At 37.6% G+C, this 19,360-nt stretch overlaps 1 protein-coding gene across 19 annotated transcripts in view; it reads left to right on the plus strand.

Annotated features, from left to right (window-relative positions):
- ROBO2 (roundabout guidance receptor 2) overlaps window positions 1–19,360 on the plus strand; it is a 1,092,721-nt gene that overhangs the window by 964,734 nt on the left and 108,627 nt on the right. For 17 of the 19 annotated variants that reach the window (XM_021299764.2, XM_021299765.2, XM_065064248.1 and 14 more), the window contains 3 exons: window positions 162–289; window positions 3,594–3,605; window positions 18,801–18,925. In XM_021299764.2, the coding sequence (XP_021155439.2) occupies window positions 162–289; window positions 3,594–3,605; window positions 18,801–18,925 (265 nt within the window). The remainder of the gene's footprint in view (window positions 1–161; window positions 290–3,593; window positions 3,606–18,800; window positions 18,926–19,360) is intronic. The other 2 variants (XM_065064298.1, XM_065064394.1) reach the window with 1 other exon arrangement.

The following is a 19,360-nucleotide window of genomic DNA, read 5'->3' on the forward strand; positions in this document are numbered from 1 at the left end:
GTCGTGAAGATTAATGCTTGGTGGAATTATCTAATGCTAGAGAATAATTTATCTTCCAAAGTTGGCTCCAAGATAGAGTCGGACTGGCATACTCCAGGTGAGAGTTTTAGCTCATTTCTGTTGTCTCCAGAAAGAGTTTTCATTCTTTTTCTGTAATGCAGGTATGACATCAAAGATGACTACACTTTGCGCATTAAGAAGGCTGCAAGCACAGATGAAGGAACATACACGTGCATTGCCGAGAACCGAGTTGGAAAAGTGGAAGCCTCTGCTACCCTCACAGTGCGAGGTGAGTGTTCCCATGGAGGGAGGGCCTGTGTCCTAGATGGTTAAATGGCTTTCTGACGAAATGGGCCACATCCTTACTGGGCATTATTTGGGTTTCACATTTTCTTTGCGATTGTGGGTGCCACACTGGTTTACGACAGAGGTAAAATCCTGGTCCTGTTGATATCTCAGGCAAAATTTTAGTTGACTTCAATAGGAGAGGATCTCCCTGCAGTTTAAGAGCTGTTCCAATGTTTTTTATTGAAGAACAGATGCATATATATGCATAAGCAAGCACTACATAACCGTGGGCATAGACTTTAGTATGTGAGTCATCAGTTTAGGCTTTTATTGATGTTCTTTTCCCTAATAAGTAGTAAGTAACTATGTTTATTAATGCCAAACGTAATGCAGATAGTATTATTATGTGATTAGCTCTGCCATAATTAAACTCTCTACCATTACTCTTTATCTGAAAGATAAACCCCAGCCAAAGGAAAAAGAAAATCCTAATTAAATTTTGTAAGTATTACAAGGTAAAGACTAACATGTTCTCTCCTAAAATATTCTTGGTCTCTAGTATCCACTCAGTGTTTATGTGCTGCTATTTGATGTGGTAAGGAGGTTTTAAGACTGGCAGAATAATGAGTTGATAAAATGTCTTTTGTGGCAGTAGAGATACACATGCTAAAGATTATGGGGAGAGAAAAAGTTTTTAGGCTAATATTTCCATACGAGTAAATAGAATATAATGGTTATTATTTCATTCCAAAAAATAAGCAGCAATTTGACACAATGGATATCATGCAGACACTATTTCACAGTTTAGTGGTGCATGCTGACGGTTTTCAGTAGAGCTATGAAAGGTTAATAAAAACATTTTTAGCTTTATCTGTTCTCCTCTTTTCATACACATTAAATCAAATGTTCAAAGTCTCAATGGATTGCTTTATTAGAACTAGGGTCAACTGACCCAAGAGGCCAGCTTCCATTTCCATCCATTTAATGCATGGACACAGTTCAGTTTAATTTGCTGAATTCAAAGAGAGAAAAAGGCACTGAGTGGCTTTGTAGGAGGGGGAGATATTAGTATATAACAAAGAAGAGAGTATTGTGATAATACATCTGCTGAAATATTACTTCAGCGTTCACTTTAGACAATAAATGATAATGCAGCCCTTCCTGTTTTAAACTGAAGAAATAGGTTTACCTGCTACACGCTTGTGTAAGAGATTGTGCTTCCATTTTGTGATATGAGAAAAATAGTAGCTACAGTGAAGTCCCAGAAATACTCTCTCTGTTCCTTTGTCACAGGCAGAATCATGGTATCCAATAAATCTGGCAACCAATTTGATAGCCTTTAAAGACTCCTAGAACTGTGTCCACTGTATACATTACTGGAGCAAGTCTTTTATATTTACTACCCTGACTTGTGATATAAACAATAGCTAGAACCAAGCAAAAAATCCTTTGAAATCGCTGAAGCTTGAACCTGATGAAATTAAGGTGAAAAAAAACCCCTTGGAAATATATAATTTAATCAATTTTCCTACAGTAAAAGCAGGATTTCATTATCTTGGGTATTTTTCCCCCCTGGGTTTGTCATTTATAGTCAAATTCATAGTATTTATCCAACACAAAGGAACCCACAATATTATAAGCATATTAAATGTTCAGGATATGACAGAAAATGAGAAAAGCCAAGCAATTCAATTGAGAAGGTTATTACTCTGAATTTTCTGAAAACAAAGGACTGGGCAAACACCCGTTGACTTTAAAGGGACCATGAACAACAGTCCTTTTAATTAAAGGATGCCTAATTCTGAATTCTTAAACTTTCGCCAGTTTTGTCTGAAACTGCTTTTGCCATAGCTGCTCATTATGTAGAGGACCAGAAATACATAGCACTTCAAAATTTATTTCGAAGGTGTATTGATCTTTGCAGGTGTTGTGTAGTTACAGCTGCAAACCAGGCAACAGCAGTATTATCCTCAGCTCCCTCATTCATTGCTCTATTTTCTTAAAGCAGGAGATGAGGATGCAGTCAGAGAGTTTGCATTACGCTGTCACAAATAATAACAGAATTTGAATTCTGTGGCTCAGCCTTCATGCCCTCTCTTGGAAAAGGGCACATCACTCTCATGCCTTATCTCTCTGCAGAAGAGGAGTATGTCCATGATACTAGAAGACAGAAAGTCTTCAAAAAGATGATGGGCAAGAAAGGGCAGCAGGCTTGAAGTAGTTAAATGAAGTGGCTATGCCAAAGTATGGATAAAGCCACAGAAAGGCTGGGAGCCAAGAAGGTCCTTGCATGCTATGTGACCTCTGGATCTGCATATCTCACATTTGACCCTAGCTGGCACATATATAGAGCAGCTTAACTTCTTGAAAAGAAAAAAAGAAAAAAATTTGCTGTTGCTCAGAAATGTGTAACTACTTCTGCTGCTAAAATAAGGGAAGTTTTGCCTGCCCAGATGTAACCTGGAGTCAGTTTTATGTCCAACTTTTCAGCTCTTCTGAGCAGAGATGTCTATATTTTATTAACAGAGGGACTGACAGCCCTCTTCCCCAGCACAAGTATAATGGAGGGCTGTTGCTATAATCCAGAAATCACTTGTTGCAGCAGCAGCTTTCAGTCTTGATATCAACCTGAAACAGTATTAACCTGTCCATCATTCAGCAGCAATTTTTTTAGGAAGTAGAAGTTATCTAAGTAGTAATTGGGGAGGCACTGGGTTGAAAACCCTGAGGCCATTTCAGCATATTTGTTGTATTTTCATCAGCACTGTCAGTGAGGAAAAAGCAGTGTGCTGTAAGCTTTCATACCCGTCATTGAATGAGAAAAACCATCCTGGGCTTTCTGTAGCCCTTACTGCTGTACCGACTGACCACGCTTAAAATTCAATTGGCATTTGACTCAGAAAGCAAACGCCTTGCATGTACTGGCATGACATTTGGCAGTCTGTGGCTTAAATTGATGTGTTTATTGGGATCTAAAAGTTTGTGCTAATGCAATGCAATTTTTCTTTTATCAGGCATTAACAATGATACTTGATGATGGCATGCGAAGATAATAAAAATGTTTCTCAGGGAATGGTTCCAGTCAGCTTGTTCAGATGCTATGCTCAAGTAAATGTGATGATAGTGGCACGTGACTAAACAGTAACAACACCAAACATTTTACTTAGGCTGTCATTTGAGGGGTTAGCAATCATGGTAGTATCCATATGGGAAGGTAACATTACACGTCATGCATTCTGACAAATATTCTTTTCTTTTTTTAATTTCTTTTTTATGTTCTCACTACACCATTGTAATGTCAACAGCTCGCCCCGTTGGTAAGTAACCATCCTTCTATCCATTTTAGCATGGCTTCATGCAATGCTTCATCTTTCATTTGCAACAGCATTTAACTGGCTGAAATTAATAGCCAGTGCTTACTAGTTTTAACTGTCTAACACCAGGCAAGTGATTTTGACTGACAAAGTGCTATTTCTTTGTATTTCTGCTGTGTCACGTATAAATGCATTTGCCAAATCAACAACAAATACAAATCAGCAAAATGGGGTGGGTGTGGTGATACTGAACCAAAATCACTCATTCAGATGTTTTTTCAGTCTTTTTAAGGGCCTGGTATGAAAGCCATTGAAATCAACAGAAAAGATTGTATTGACTTCGGTGAGCTTCTATCAGGCCCTAAATGATCAGCTCATTATGCTTTTATCGCTTAGCAGTAAAAGCACAGGCTTTGCATGTTGTGTCTTTCTTGTATCTCTTAAAGAGTTTTGAAATTATGTAGTCCTGAAATGGAAGAGGAGATGGAGTAGATTTCCGTGCTTGTTGAGAAAGTTCATCCCTGATCTTTGCCCTGGAGTCCTCTTGGCATGCATTTCGGAATGTGCTGTATAGGATGCAGGCTGTTTCGAATAACAAGTCCAGAGAAAGACAACCTGTGGGTTCTGGATTCCCACACTGAAAATTTTGTTCCTTCCCATATCTTTGAAATTACTTCTCAAAACGTATAAAAATCTAACTGAGCATAATGGGAAAATTGCAACTGTCAGTAGCTGAAACTCACTTTCGGTGATCAGAAATATCCTGAACATATTTAATTTTCATTCATGGATGTTTACTCTGTGTCTGTATGGATTTTCTAAATAATTCAACCAGTTGCACTGCTCCTCTGTTTTTTTGTAGTTTATGTTTAGATGTAAATTTTACAATAATGTGGTTACTCTGATTTTTTGGATTAGTGTGAAAAGTATGTACTGGTGTTTATGGAGATTGCTGAGAGGTTTGGTCTGTCTTTATGTAGTCAGAACTTACATCACATACACATTTTACTAAAGTTTGTGAGTTTGAACTTGTCTCAGCTCTTCACTCTTACAAGTTGAAGGAAGAGAGATTGGAGTAATTTAAAAATAAAATCCAGATTGGGCCTCTGTTTCCAGAACTAAAGTGATCCCATGCTTATTGGCTTGCTTCAACTAGCATACCTAGACCCAAGCCAAGTACCTCTGCAGTCACATTATGGCTTATTCATACTTGGAGAATTCCATTTGCAGATTGGAAATTCACTGTTCTCCATTTGAGATTTCGATAGCAAGTTTTAAACCCCAGTCACTACTGCATTACTTTGATATTACTCTAGCTCTCAAGAAATTTATTCCCAGGAGTTGTAAGAGTGTAAAACTGGAGTATAGCATCACAGAATGACCTGAGTTGGAAGGGACCCACGGAGGATCATTGAGTCCAACTCCTGTCCCAGCATATGACAACCCCACAGTTCACACCATGTGTCCGAGGGTGTTGTCCAGTCTCTTCTTGAACACTGTCAGGCTTGGGGCCATGACGATTTCTCTGAGGAGCCTGTTCCAGTGCTCCACCAGCCTCTGGTGAAGAACCTTTTCCTAATCCAACCTAAACCTCTCCTGGCACATCTTCCTGCCATTCCCTCAGGTTCTGTCATTGGTAACTAAAGAGAAGAGATCAGCACCTGCCCTTCCTCCTCCCCTTGTGAGGAAGTTATAGCCACCATGAGGTCTCCCCTCAGTTTCCTCCAGGCTGAACAAATGAAGTGACTTTAGCCGCTCCTCATACGGCTTCTTCTCCAAACCCTTCACCAGCTCTGTGGCCCTCTTCTGGACACTGTCCAGTAGTTTTATGTCCTTTCTATCCTGTGGTGCCCAGAACTGCACACAGTGCCCCAGGTGAGGCCACACCAGTGCAGAGCAGAATGGGACGGTCACCTCCCTCGCCCGGCTGGCCATGCTGTGCTTGATGCACCTAGGACACGGGTGGCCCTCTTGGCTGCCAGGGACACTGTTGGCTCATGTTCAACTTGCCGTCGACCAGAACCCTCAGATCCCTCTCCACAGAGCTGCTTTCCAACATCTTCTCCCCCAGTCTGTATGTACAGCCAGGGTTGCTGTGTCCCAGGTGCAAGAAAATTTTCCTTTGCGTATAAAATACTGTATGAATTGAGGATGCTTCTAATGTAAATCTCTCATTTTAGAGAGAAGTGTTATACGGCTGATAATAAAATATGCTTCTTCGTTCACTAGGAAAATGCTACAATATTAAAAGTATTTTACTTCTAGATCTTTTTCTCACTTTGCTCACTCTTAAAAGAAAGGCAAGAAAAAAAATAGTTTCAGGCTCTGTGAAAGCCACATAAAATAAATGTCTGGAGATTCACAAGAAAGTGTTGATGGTGCCTCATTTCAGGACACTGATTCTTTTTTAAGACTTTTAATCTGTTGAGTCATCCATGATTCCATCTCCAAAGCTTACACACAAGCTCTTGGTCTCAAGTTACTTTATATCCAGGTATACAATTCCCTTGTGTGACTGTGCTGTGTTCAATTTGGCATATTCCCTGCCTATGCTATTTTGCTACAAGCGATCCTCTTGTACAAAGAAAATTCTTATTTTACATTATTTATTCAGGAAAGAGAAATTAAAATTGTTTACCTTAAAATAATTATCATATAGGCAAATAGTCTTTATAAAATTATATAGTTTAGTGATTGTGAATTGTGAAAAGATTTTTAAGTGAATAGGTCCAACCCCAAAGATATTTACATGTAGAACTCCCATACAAGTGTGTGTGCAGTGATTGCTGTGTGTAAACAGATCACTTTCTTTAGATGACTTGCATCTAACCCCGTACCTGTAGAAAAGGCAATGCTGTCCTTATGATAGTGTGTTCCTTTATTGTTTTTACTTAAGGACCTGAAATTAAGCTGACTTCTTCAGGTCATATTTCTGTTTTGTTCAAGAGTGAGAAAAGCAGGTGACTACCTATCCTGTTGAAAATTTAAAGCCTGCTAAGGCAAACCAAAGAGACCTCCTTCTCCACCACTGTTTCCCCACCAAAAGCCCAAATTATCTTCCATTAAAATTGTCATTTGACAAGAATGATGAGTCAAATCTTGTAGCATTTTTTGTTCAGGAAGTTAACTGGAGCGCAGAGCAAAAATACCTTTCCTTACAAAAAGGAAGCTAAAGCAGACACTACTTAATGTTATTAAGCTCATAGCTCTCTAGGAGGGTGACATTTTAATATAAGTATATTTTTATATTTATGTATACATTAAACTGCAGGGGAACAGTTTAAAAGTTTATATTATTTTGTGACATCTGAGAATTATCTAGATACTTACACCTTTCACCTCTACCTCCAGTTCAAAGCAGACATGTTTTGTCTTTATTGCATTTTAAACAAGACCAAACCATTTTCTTTCAGTGGCTTCTCACTGAAGAACAGATGAATGTATATTTTAATGTTCCAGGATTGCAATTCTTGCTGCAAACTGGATAATTTTAATTTTTTATGAAGTTTTTGCCTGTTTCAAATATTTATAGTCTGTTAGTTGTGATATTTTTGTTTAAATTTCAGCTTGAGTGGAAAATTCAGCAGTGGATTTACCAATGACCATGTTTGGTTCAAGCCATTATTAACATATGGTATATAGTACATAGACAAAGTGAGGTATAATTCTGCCTGAGGTGGGTGGCAGCTGGTGAATTCAACAGCTCTATGCCAGATTATTCATCATGTTTGGATTTGCTGTTAGGAATAAATATGTTGCCCATTTCTAAAATAGATGGTCTCTTATTTAGAACCTTTTGAAAAGATTTCTGAAGGCATTTACAACAGATGGGTTTAGGAAACAAGACATTTATGCCTATTTAGACTATTCCTATTGTTATTTCACTCATTGGATTAATTTTCCAGATGAGCAAATTAGTATTTCTTATGGCAGCTGTGCTCTGGCTGGTAAAAGAGGCACAAAAGTTGGGAGGAACCCAAAAATTTCATATACTCTCACCTGAAAGTAACACTGACCCTATTTTCTGAAGCACTTGCTGTATTGCTCTGAGGTGGAGGACTTAAAGTTCAAATAGAAGACCTAGGAAGATCTGTCTGATGTTTCATTTACCTCTTTACTAATAAGCCAAAAAGTCATTCAGATAACAGACTACTGAGTTTTCAAATTAATTTCAACTACATCCAAGTGAAAATACATTTCTTTGCATTTCAGTTTCCTTTCAGTAAGTCAAGTTTACTAAACTTACTGTCATATGCCCAGACGAAAAGTATCATGCAGCAAACAGCTAGATACTTTTGTCACCTGGATAGGATAGAAATTAAGAATTTGGAATCAATTAAGGAAGTAAGGGGAGACTAACCAAGTTATAAAAACTTTGCTTCCGTACCATGTTGGAGAAGAGAGAAACAGATAAGACACTTGCCATGAATTTTCCAGATTTCAGTTCGATTAAATACAGTCCATTCACATTTAAATGCATCATGACTGTATGATACATTTCACTGTGCTTTGAGAAGTTTTCATATTGTAAATCAGCCTGGCATGACATAATTGTCTATTAACAGTAGTGCAGCATGAAACATAAAATAGAAAGGGCTGTATTTTAAATAAAGTTGTATTGGGTTTTGTGGCTTGAAATTACGTTGCTTTATTCTTCTCTGTTCTGACTCTTCCAGGGAAAGTTTATATAGAATGAGTACTTTTCTTTTTAGTATATTCATGAAAATATCACCTTCACTTGAGACACTGAGGATTTATACAGTATTGGTAATGGCAATTGGTGTGTGACAGAAGAGATGAGATCATGGCTGGCACTGCACTGCCAGCTTTCAGTGGCAGAAATCTCAAATCTATATCAAACTGTGTCACGTTGCCTGTCTGCCTGCTGCTATGACCTATAGAGATTTTTCAGAAAAGGGTAAGGACACCAGTGAACATTAGGCTTCTTGGATTAATTTCTTCCTTCAGTGAAAGAATAATGCATCTTCCTTGTTTAAAAATAGGCGCTTTTTTTTTTTTTTTTTCTAGATTAAAGAGAAAATATTGACATAGAATGAAATAAGGATTTATTTGTGTACCAGTAAGAAATTAATATAGAGCTGACTTATTCTGGCATTTTTTAGGCTTTTAAAGACCGGTCTAAATATCCTAAAGTCCTTAGCATTTCTGCTTTGGCAAACTCCACTAGTTGGACCTATATGAATCCTGTAGTGGCTTCAGATATCATAGAAATAAAACGTTTGCCAGAATGGCTCTACAGGTGGACACCGCGTGTATTAACCACCAAGCATTTGAGTGCTGGTCCACAAAAATTGGCTTCATTTCCAGCTGCTCCAAGTCTTCCTGGGTATGCCAGATAGTGGTCAGAACAGAAACACAGCAAATCTGGTAGAGGATTCTTCTTCTATGATAAGTGTGAAAGGTGGTGGTGCATATACTTGAAGTTTTAGCACATCATACTGTGTTGTTCTGCCTCATTCCTCTATGGTACCGAGTATGTGCCAGTACACACTATTTCTCTTAGAGAAAACCCAGTTACAGCAAGTGCAAGAAGTGATTTTTTTTATTATTATTTTTATTTTTTTTAATTTCTGAACTCTGTCTTAAGAAAGTTTTAAGAAGTTTAATGTGTACATCTTTTTCAACTTTCCTGAAGCATGCTCAAATCAGTGGGAACTGTTTTCTTACTTCAGTAGATTCTGAGTCTCTCCATAAGTCTTTGAAGAGTAGTGTACAAAAAAGTCTTTTAATGCTCCCTCCAAACTTTTCTTTTTTCTAAAAGGAGAAATCACTTCTCTTTCAAGAGGAGTGTGGAAATCAACACATTAGTCTATTCACTTTTCCCTTTACCTTCTTTGCTCAGTTGCTGCAGCCATATTACAGCTTGGGTATGATCTCAGTGTTATTCAACAGCAAAAATACCTTATGCCCCATTCCTTGAGTGCTAGCATTGTCAATCAGCATAAACAGTCTGTTTTCTCCCTCACTCATTTTCCGCTATTCACTTTTCAGGGCCTAAGTTGAGTAGAATATTTCCTCTCAGCCTTTCGTATTCTCAAGGGTAAACAAATCAGGAACTGCTCATCTTTCTCACCATAGATGTAGCCTGTTAGCCTATCTGGGCTCTTCACTCTTCTCATCTACTCCTTAGCTCTTCAGCATGTGAATCCATGTTCTTTTGAAGGAGATAACCAGATTACACTAATTATTTTGATGAAATCTTACTGTATCAGCAATGGGTATGCTTTTCTTTTTAAAACACATTAACAGCAAACCCTACTGCTATCTCCAATGACAAAGGGAATCACAGCAGATTACACATCTTTTTTGTTGTCGTAATTTGATTTGTTAGCTAAACTCACAGAAGGTTTAGTAGCACAAGCCACCGGCTAAAGTGTTAAGATTTTAGGAAAACACATCTTTTCTATCTGATTTGAGCAAAAGGTATATCCTGAATCTCAGACACTTGAGAAGAAAACAAACAGACAAACAAACAACACAACAAACAGCATTGTCTAGAGTAGAAAAAGTCCTGAATAATGTAAATTATTGAGCAGACAGAATCATTGCTACTTCGCTTTATATATATTAAAACTAAGTGAAGGACTTTCTAGAAGAGATTTTCCAGGAGTGTCTGTAAGGTGCAGAGGCTGCTTAAAGGAGGTGATTGGACAAGATATGATAAAATAGAGATGTTGATTAAAGGAGAGCAGGCTACAGTCTAATGTTGAGATTAAAATCAGACCAGATACTTAAAACTAATTTTTAAATGTACTATAAAACAAAGAGGAGGAGATCAGGAAAGGTGCTGCTGATGAACTCAGAGCAGTGGAAATTGAGGGAAAAGGATGAGTTGGAAAGTAGGTGCCTTTCTTTTCTGTTATGTTAGATTTTTATTATATATAAAATTATACTCATGGTTTTGTTGTATTGACATTAATCTTAAGTAAGAAGGAAGAACAAATCCTTGGTAGCATTTGTGGTTTTTTTATACTTCAACTTTTGTTATAAAAATGATAAATGCAGATTTGGCAGTTATATTAATTGAAAGTGGCAGGGAAGCTTTGAATATAAACCAAACCTGTTTTTTCGTTATTCTTTATCTCACATCTCTTTCTTTCACCATGCAGATTTATCTCACTTGTTTCTTTTAGGTCATCCAGGGATAAAAGAGAGATTTTATGTGTCAAAATATATAGGACAGTTAGCATTTTTTATTTATTTATTCTCTAGACTTCTTTCACCTCTTGCAAAGAAAGAAAAAATGCTTATGCTTCCATGCTTTCAGAGATTATCTGCTTCAGTGTTTCAGACAATTGAAGGATAAACCTGTTGTTACATGTGAAATTCAGAACCTGAATTTAAATTTAAGGTTAGGACAATTAGTCAAGGTATGAAACAAGGTTTAGCATTCTCAAATGACTGAAGTGTGATCTTTCCACACCATTGTGTTTTTGCATGGTTCATCCAAACACAGCAAACAAAACAAAAAGGAATTCTTACTTTCCGTGAGACAGAAGCAGTGTGAGGGACACCTACAGCGGAACTGGTCTTGGTGATAATCTTGCTGAGACGTTGCTTCCGGCTGCTCTCTACCTCTGCCCCACAGTAGCCTGATTCCTCTTCCCCAGTGCTTCCTTTCATTCGACCTGCTAAAAGCTCTCTCTGCTTGCCCCGTGTTCTAATTTTGTGTGTTTGATCTCTTCGTGCAGGACATATGAGAAATTATTTTGAAGCAGTGTCAATGTTAAAGATTATATCAGAGCTATGGATTATAAATACTCCCCTAAGTTATGGGAAGCTCCTTTTCAGAAGAATCAAACCAAATACCTGCTTTGCCACCTTCAGCTGTGTCATTTTGAAATAATATCATGGGTCTAGTTAGAGGCTTCATGAATCACTTGTTATCCCCACAACATACCCATTCCTCATGTTTATCGACAGAACCATCCACCTGAAGAAGAAATCATGGAAGAAAGAGAGTACTCTAAATGCACAAGGAAGATAACATAGTCAAAGGAGAATGAAAAGTCCAGAAAATGAGAGCTATCCACTTTTTTCAAACTCCAACAGCAATTATAGAGACTGGAGAACAATTATAGATTCCTATGCTAACATGATACTCATGGCAGAGAAAAAAAGGAAGCTCATTTCGCAGACAACTCAATCATGACTAGCATGCTAAAAAGTTATTTCCTTTCTGGTCTGTGTACACACCTGATCACTGGAGCACACCATACCATTGAGAAGTCTTTTCACTTTAAAGAAAATGAGCATCCTAAACTTCCATTAGTTTATGCCTGATAAGAAATATCTGAATTAGTAACAGTCCTACATTTTCATCCTCTCAGGCTTCCGTAATGGCTCCTGTGTCAGAAGCTACACCCTTGATTTACCATTAGTCATAGCTAATAGTGCACTAATAACTTTGTGTCCTAAGAACCACACATCATTTTCGGTGTCCATTAAGAAGATCCGAACTTCTGAGGAAAGAACTGCTGACTCAGCCCAGGTTTCTAGTGTCTGAGACTGCTAATATTTTCTGTTTTACTCTATATAACCCATCAGCAATAGTAGCCTCACAAACCATCTTTCAAAACTCCTAGACTTCCTTATCTGCAGCTTTTGGCAGCTCAACCCATGCAAAGGGCAAATGTTGCTATAGCAAGGTACATAAGCAGGGTATTAACAGTTTTCTTTTACAATTGAATCACAAAAGCATCCAAAATTCCAGTAACTACCAGACCTTCTAGACAAATTTAACCAATGACATACAAAGGAGGGGGATCATTATTTACTTTCAAGAATTCCTTTACCTCCTTTAACTGTCGTCTAAGCCATTATCTGGAAGCAACAAAGCAATCCTACAAATAAGTAGTCCTACTCCATAGATGATGTCAATGGTTAGCTCCTTTTTCAAAATATGTAGTATTTAAACTAGAGCACTGGAGGCTTCTGCTATCCTCTGTGTAAATGGCTTAAAGGCAAGTCTTGATCTCTATTTGGTAAGACTAGAACTGAGTTTGACCTCTTAAAAAATCAACGTGTATTGAAGATCAGCTGAAATGGCCGCATGAATATTGTCGTTGTGGAAAGGGTTCAAGAAGAGCGTTAAGATATCCAGTTTCAAGTCTCTGAGGGCTCTGCAAAATAAGATTGTGCTGTTGATTGGGTTCCAGAAGTCAGAAGATAATTTGAGCAAGGCACCATTATCTTGTCACCCTAATGGACTCTCTCACTTCCAGGCAGAATTGCTAAGTATTTTACCAGGTTTAACTTTGATTGCTCAAAGTGTTATTATGAAATTAATTTATTGCTGCAAGTGTACAACACAGAAAAAGACTGTGGATAGGACTATTAGGTTGATCTGCTCTCTCTTCCCTGCTGGAAGAAGAGCTGAGTCTCAAAGAATCTTGATGCTTTACCAGCCAATGTGTTTCTGCTTGTTCCTCAAACCTTTTTCCCCTGTCAGTGAGCATTATCTGAGTTTTGGTTAGAAAATTTACAAATCAGCATCTTTCACCTTGCCCCCTTTGAACCAGTCACAAAAATATGTTTATGGATAATAAACAATTCCATCTTTTCATTTTAGCTTGCTTAAGTAATCTTCTTGATGAATTTCATTTGCAGTTCACTATCAACTGAAATTAGTTGCAATTAAAGGTTGTCAAATCTGTAATTTAAGCTCTTCAATATTTGTTGCTGTCATTCTTTTCCTATAATATATAATTTTTTAAGTGGGTCTGATCCAAAGACCACACAAGCCAATAGGAGAATTTCTACCAACTTCAGTGAGCTTTGAATAAAACCTCGTATGCCATGGAATGTAAGGACATTTTATCTAAGTAATTAAAAGATTACTAAATTTTTCATTATCTGAAAATTGTTTGGATTATGTAAAATGAGTTTGGTCCCATAGTGGTGGCCTCAGGTAATTGAAGATGTTGAGAAAAAAAAACAAACAACAACAACAATCTCACTGATATTAGTTGCCGTGGTTACAGTTCTCTTTCTGCTTGTGGTAGCAATACTGGATTAAAATTTGCTACAATATGGACCTTTAATTAAAATGACACCAATATAATGTATGCACCCCAGGGCACATGAGCTGAGGGAGATGCTGTGAGCAAATCACGATATTAAAATTCCCATAGGATCATTGATGTCAATGTGAACCACAAATCAGAAGATCAGCTCAGAAGACTGTGTAACTGGATGAAAATGTTGCTAATACTTGATATGGGATCAGTCTGTTTTTGCTATTAATTCACATGTTCCTGGGGTAACTTTCCACTCCTCTTCTGAGTTTTCTGCCACATTTCTTATCGGTTGACCAGAGTTCACCTAGGAGGGATGAACTCACTGTCTCAGTCAAGCTTCTCTGTATCAGCAGCTTTATCAGCTTCTGGTGACTCAGCGTAACCTTTAGTATTCAGGAACACTGCTGGGGAAGAAATGAATGCAATCCATCCCATCAGATTGGAGATTGTGCTAACTATTAATATTTCAGAAGAGTCGAGAAATCCCTCTGAAAGGATTTGCAGTATTTGTTTGTTGTTTGTTTTTTGTTTTTGTTTTTTTTCCTAAAGCTCTTCAACACTTGAGCAGAGGCTACTTTCATATACATTTATTAATAGAATAAAAGATCCATTCAGTCATGCATAAAATGACATCTAGAAAGAGCACAACAAATACACTCTTCCCGTTTTGAACAACGTAACTAATGTTCACTACTGCTCATGCTTTTCTATCTCCATTTTAATTCTTGCAGTAGAATGCTGTTCTGTGCTGTAAAAACAGTTCTGAACATGATGTGATTAACCTTAGGGTCCCCCCATCCCCTCGTCTCAAAGCCCTCTCGTTCGTGGCCTATGCTTTCTATTCATGTTCAACCACCTGATTTCCATATCATCCCGCTCAGCCTCACAAGCGGCTATTAGCATAACAGAGCTTTAGTGTGACATTGATTGAAGCCAGCACTTGCTGAATGCAGTATCAAAGCATAATTTGCCAGAAATCAAATCTAATTTACTGTGTACTATTTAAATTTCTCAGAAACAAAACAAAAAAAGTTTCAATAGAAGTGTGCTAGGTCTGTAGACTTAAATGTTCTATTTTTTTTTTCATATTTTTTTCTCGTCCCCTAGATTCCAAGCAATATATTTCCTTTTAGAGTCTTTGACATTCAAATGTCAATTAAGCAAGAGTTTTTTCCACTCTGTTTATTCCAATCTGGTTAACATTACATCTGAAACAGTTAAGGGCAATAGTTTGATAGGCACAACACTCACTGTGCTGCTTCATAATAGTTTTTTCAACAGATTCTTCTAATGATCCCAATGTTTAGCTTGGATTAAGCATTAAAGTACCACGTAACTTTAACAGCTGAAGCATATCAAGCCTGCTGTTATTTCTCTAACTGTAACTTTTCAGAATGTTCTAAAAATCCACCTACTTTGAGAGAAGCAATAATGGCGTGAATTAGGTTTTTTCCAACATTCCACTGAAGCCAGCCTTTGAGGAAGTAATGATCTCAGTTAACCTTCTGCAAAATGGCAGTATTAGTATTGCTCTATCTTTGTAAACAGCATGTGTATATGAAGATAATGAGCTCTGTTTCAGGAAAATTAAAGAGCCCAAATGCTTATTCTGTCAAAGAAGCGTTGCTGTCTCTGAGCAGGATCACATTGCATTCTCTGGGGATAATGGTAGTCCTACTGCTTTGGTAGTTATGCTTGACCAAGAATTATTCCTGCAATTATTAACTGTTACTTTCAGCTGTAAATTTGCATTATTCAAGTGGAAATTGATAGATAGTACTGGTATGGTGAAAACATTGTTTAAATGCTGTATGAAAGGTCATTTTTATCAGAGGCTGTCTATAAACAGATATAGCTGAATATGACAACAAACTGTAAGAAAATGGGGGTTTCCTTGATTACATTCTAGAACCCATCTTTGAATAAGTTTAAAAAACCCACATACAAGGTTTTATTTTTTCAAAATGACGTTTTTTATGTTCTTTAAAATTACGGTATTAAATAGTTTGGCTGAAGGAATTGGTTTTGTGCTCTAATTAATAGTGACTAATAGAAGTCAGCTCCTTGTGTGATCAAGATATTATGTTTAAATAAAAGCTACAATTCACTTATCTATTTTTACAGTGAATTTATAATAACTATGGCTGCAGAGAAAATCTAGAAAAAATCCTTGCATAACTATGCATCATTGTTTACTGTAGTCTTTAAAAAGTCTAAATTAGCACCTATGAGGCCACGGATCTTCTGTTCACCTAGTATGGCAAATGCTAGAGCAGACTTAGTGTGTGGCAGGGAGACAACAGAGCAACATTGTCAGTCCCTGTTGTTTTTGTTATCTGGACTGAGCTACAGCCTTAATTCCAGCTTCTTTTGTCTCTTTTTGCAAAAGAAAGGATCAGTTTTCTGCTCTTAGAAAAATGAGAGATGTTCAAAGTTACAAGTACATCGAAATCTAGAAACCGAGTAGAAATTAGGACATTTATCTCTCATTGTTCCTTGACTACCAAACTACCTTAATTTAGTGCTTGGAAAGTCTGCTACAGCAACAGGTTCAGTGCTTTCACCTCTACTCAGAGGTTTGAATTTTTGACTCACAGTGCAGCCTTGTGTGTGTGAGAATGTTTCAGATGAACCCTTAAACTTACCTACCTTGCATTTATTTGGTTATGTGATTTGAAAGATAGACTCATTTTTTCTTCCGTTGAGCTGCCTCAGAGCACCGTGCACATAACATGCCCTCAGTGCACCAAACATGCCTACAAAGTGATCTTAGGCATTGATCATGCTTAGGTATGATCTATGGCAGGGGTGTCAAACTCATTTTCACTGGGGGCCACATCAGCCTCGCAGAGCCAAATGTAATTTTAAGACTGTATAAATGCAGAAGTAGTTACTGCCAAATGCAGATATAACACCTGAAGAAGCTAGAGGTTTTCTGCTCTTCCTTCTGCCTGAGGTTGCTATTGATTCTATATTAATATCCCAGGCAATGAACTTCTATGTCTGAGCAGCAAACACTGAAGTAATTCAGTGACCTTTATTAAGTGGGTGGTCAGAACTGTAGAGATACCTTAGTGTAAGGTATGCCTACAGGAATGGAGGTTTCTAATTCACAACTTAAAGGTCTTTCTCTCTTTCCCTTTCCATATGATTGAATGAACAATCCCATGTTGCTGATTACCACATTACTGCCTTCTGACACCTGTAGGGATTGCATACAGATATGCTAGGTAGAGCAAGGTGAGGTAAAACCAAGTCACTTGCTGCAGTCCAGCACTTTAGGAATAGTACAGGATGAATTCAGATTCTAGAGTATGTATAACAACACCTATGTTCTTGTAGAAACCTCAAAACATACAGACAGAAACGGGCAGCAGTGGGGCACATAGCCCTTCACCTCTCACCTGCTGAGGCCTGGGGAGGAGGTGGACACTTGTCCCTCCAGAGAGGCCAAAACCTATGCTTAGGAGTATGAGGCAGGAAGAAGACTCCTCATGTTGTCCTTACTCTCTGCCTTCTAAATTGATGATGATTCATGTTTATTAAGTGCTTTGCAGGTCTTGTTTTAAGAATGCATTCAACCAATGCTGTTCAACTGGTGCTCTTTAGACTTCTGCTGATCTGTAAAGCCTTGGGGAGTACCTCGTGAGATAACTGTAAAGTGTGTTTTAAAAAAATCTGGATCTGCATACATTTCTATGCAGTTAGCAGATTTGCGTCTGTGCTGTCAGCAGGTGTAATCGGAAGCTGGGTCTTGATTGCTCTTCGTGCCTAATTAAATAGTTTGTAATTATAATGGTGAAAATATGGTTTTCTAAAACACTTAAATTCTGTTTACCTAGAAGCTTAGTGTTCCTAAACCGTCCCTCTACATAATAACCAAACCAATAGTGGAATAGAAGAAAACTAATGTGTTTTTTTATTATTATTATGATTTTGTCCTCTTCTTCAGTGTCCTTCAAAAGTTAGTCTTTTGAAGAGAGTATTTGGAGACACTGCTTACATTTTTATGAGATGCCAAACAGTATAAATCCAATTCCAGTGAATTCCAATGTAGAACTAAGACTGGAAGGTTTGCATGTCATGCATAGAAAAGTCATTTGCTTTATCACATTATGCTCAACGTAGTCACTGATGTCAAGTTTTTTCTTTCAAATCCTTCAACACTGCTTCTTCCCCACCTTCCTTCTGCACATTAACACCTCTTCTCTCCCCTTCTTATTCCCACTGAACATTGACTGTCTGTTCTACATCAATACCCCCAAACAAGTAAACCTACACTTCTCTTTTAGAAATTGTTCACTTCTGACTGTGCTTCTGGGTCCCCTATGTCTGAACACTGTTAATGCCATTCACTTGAAAACATAGCCAATCCTGGTTCTTCTTTCTTGTTTTAACTCTACTTTCTCCTTTTTTCTTTTCCTTGTCTCTTCCTGGAATACCTATTCCTTCTTATTCATCACTCACTACTGCCCACTAACTCTTCAACTCTTGATTCTTTCTTATCTGTGCACATGCTGAAATCTGGATCTCCCAAATTGGTGTTGTTTCAGCAACCATTATTTTACAGCAAGCCCTCCTTCCCACTCCATTCTTGACCATGCTACCCCTAAGAGAAGCAAGGGAGCTCTTTAACTTCTCTCCTTCTGCTGTCATCCAGACCTTCCTCTCCTTTCTCAATCTTTTTTTAAAAGTCTAGAGGGGCAGACTGAAAAAGGCTGTCTGTATATCCTAATTCACACCTTGCAACACGATAGCTCCAGCACAGTAGCAAGCTCTGTGAAGCACAGAGGGTATGAGAGTGCTGATAGGCAGAATGCATCCAGAGCCAACATCATAAACACCTGACTGCTGCTCCTTAGCATTTATTGTCATCAGAATTTACTCTAGCATGTATGATTGTAATGTTTCTTTTTTGTTTCTTTTTTTTTTTTTTTTTTTTTAAAATGGGGATATCACGTACTGCTATTGCTACTCTTTTTGTTGCTGTTGTTGTTTTTGTTTCTATATTAGTTCTGTCTATACTAATCAATGTTTCTGGTGTTATGTCCTCTGACATAAAACAAACCTCCATGATGTCGTCTCTTTCCTTCAATTTTCCTGATCTCCCCTTTGCAAAATATCCTAAATTTACACCATATATTTTCTTACATTGTAGCTCCCCCACAGTTTGTGGTGAGACCACGAGACCAGATTGTAGCCCAGGGTCGAACAGTGACTTTTCCTTGTGAAACTAAAGGAAACCCCCAGCCAGCTGTTTTCTGGCAAAAAGAAGGAAGCCAGGTAAGTTATGAACACCCTGTGTCTTTCAAGCCTTTCTAAGCGGTTATATTGTTAAATTTTTAGAACGTTATTTATGTTACCTTTCACGGATTCTTTTAATCTTTCACAGGACTTTGTCTTTTAAACTATCACTATTCTCTACCAGCATTTTAGATAAGAAAGGTATGACTCGATTTTTAACTAATCAGAGTCGATAATTAAAGTTAACAATCTGTCTAGACATGATCAAGCAGATATATAGCTAGCAAGCTGATTTGCATTGGCATATCCTCATAGTGCTTAGAGATATAGGTTTTGAGAATGTGAATGTTCTTTTCAGTATATTTATCTCAGGAAATTTCTGAATCTGGTTTTGGAAATATTTTCCTCATCCTTACTGTCATGTTTTGAAAGTAAAATTTCTGATGTAGCAGTCAATGTTGCCATCAGTCAATA

The sequence above is a fragment of the Columba livia genome, chromosome 1 (assembly GCF_036013475.1).
Source record: "Columba livia isolate bColLiv1 breed racing homer chromosome 1, bColLiv1.pat.W.v2, whole genome shotgun sequence".
NCBI classification, from domain to species: Eukaryota; Metazoa; Chordata; class Aves; order Columbiformes; family Columbidae; genus Columba; species Columba livia.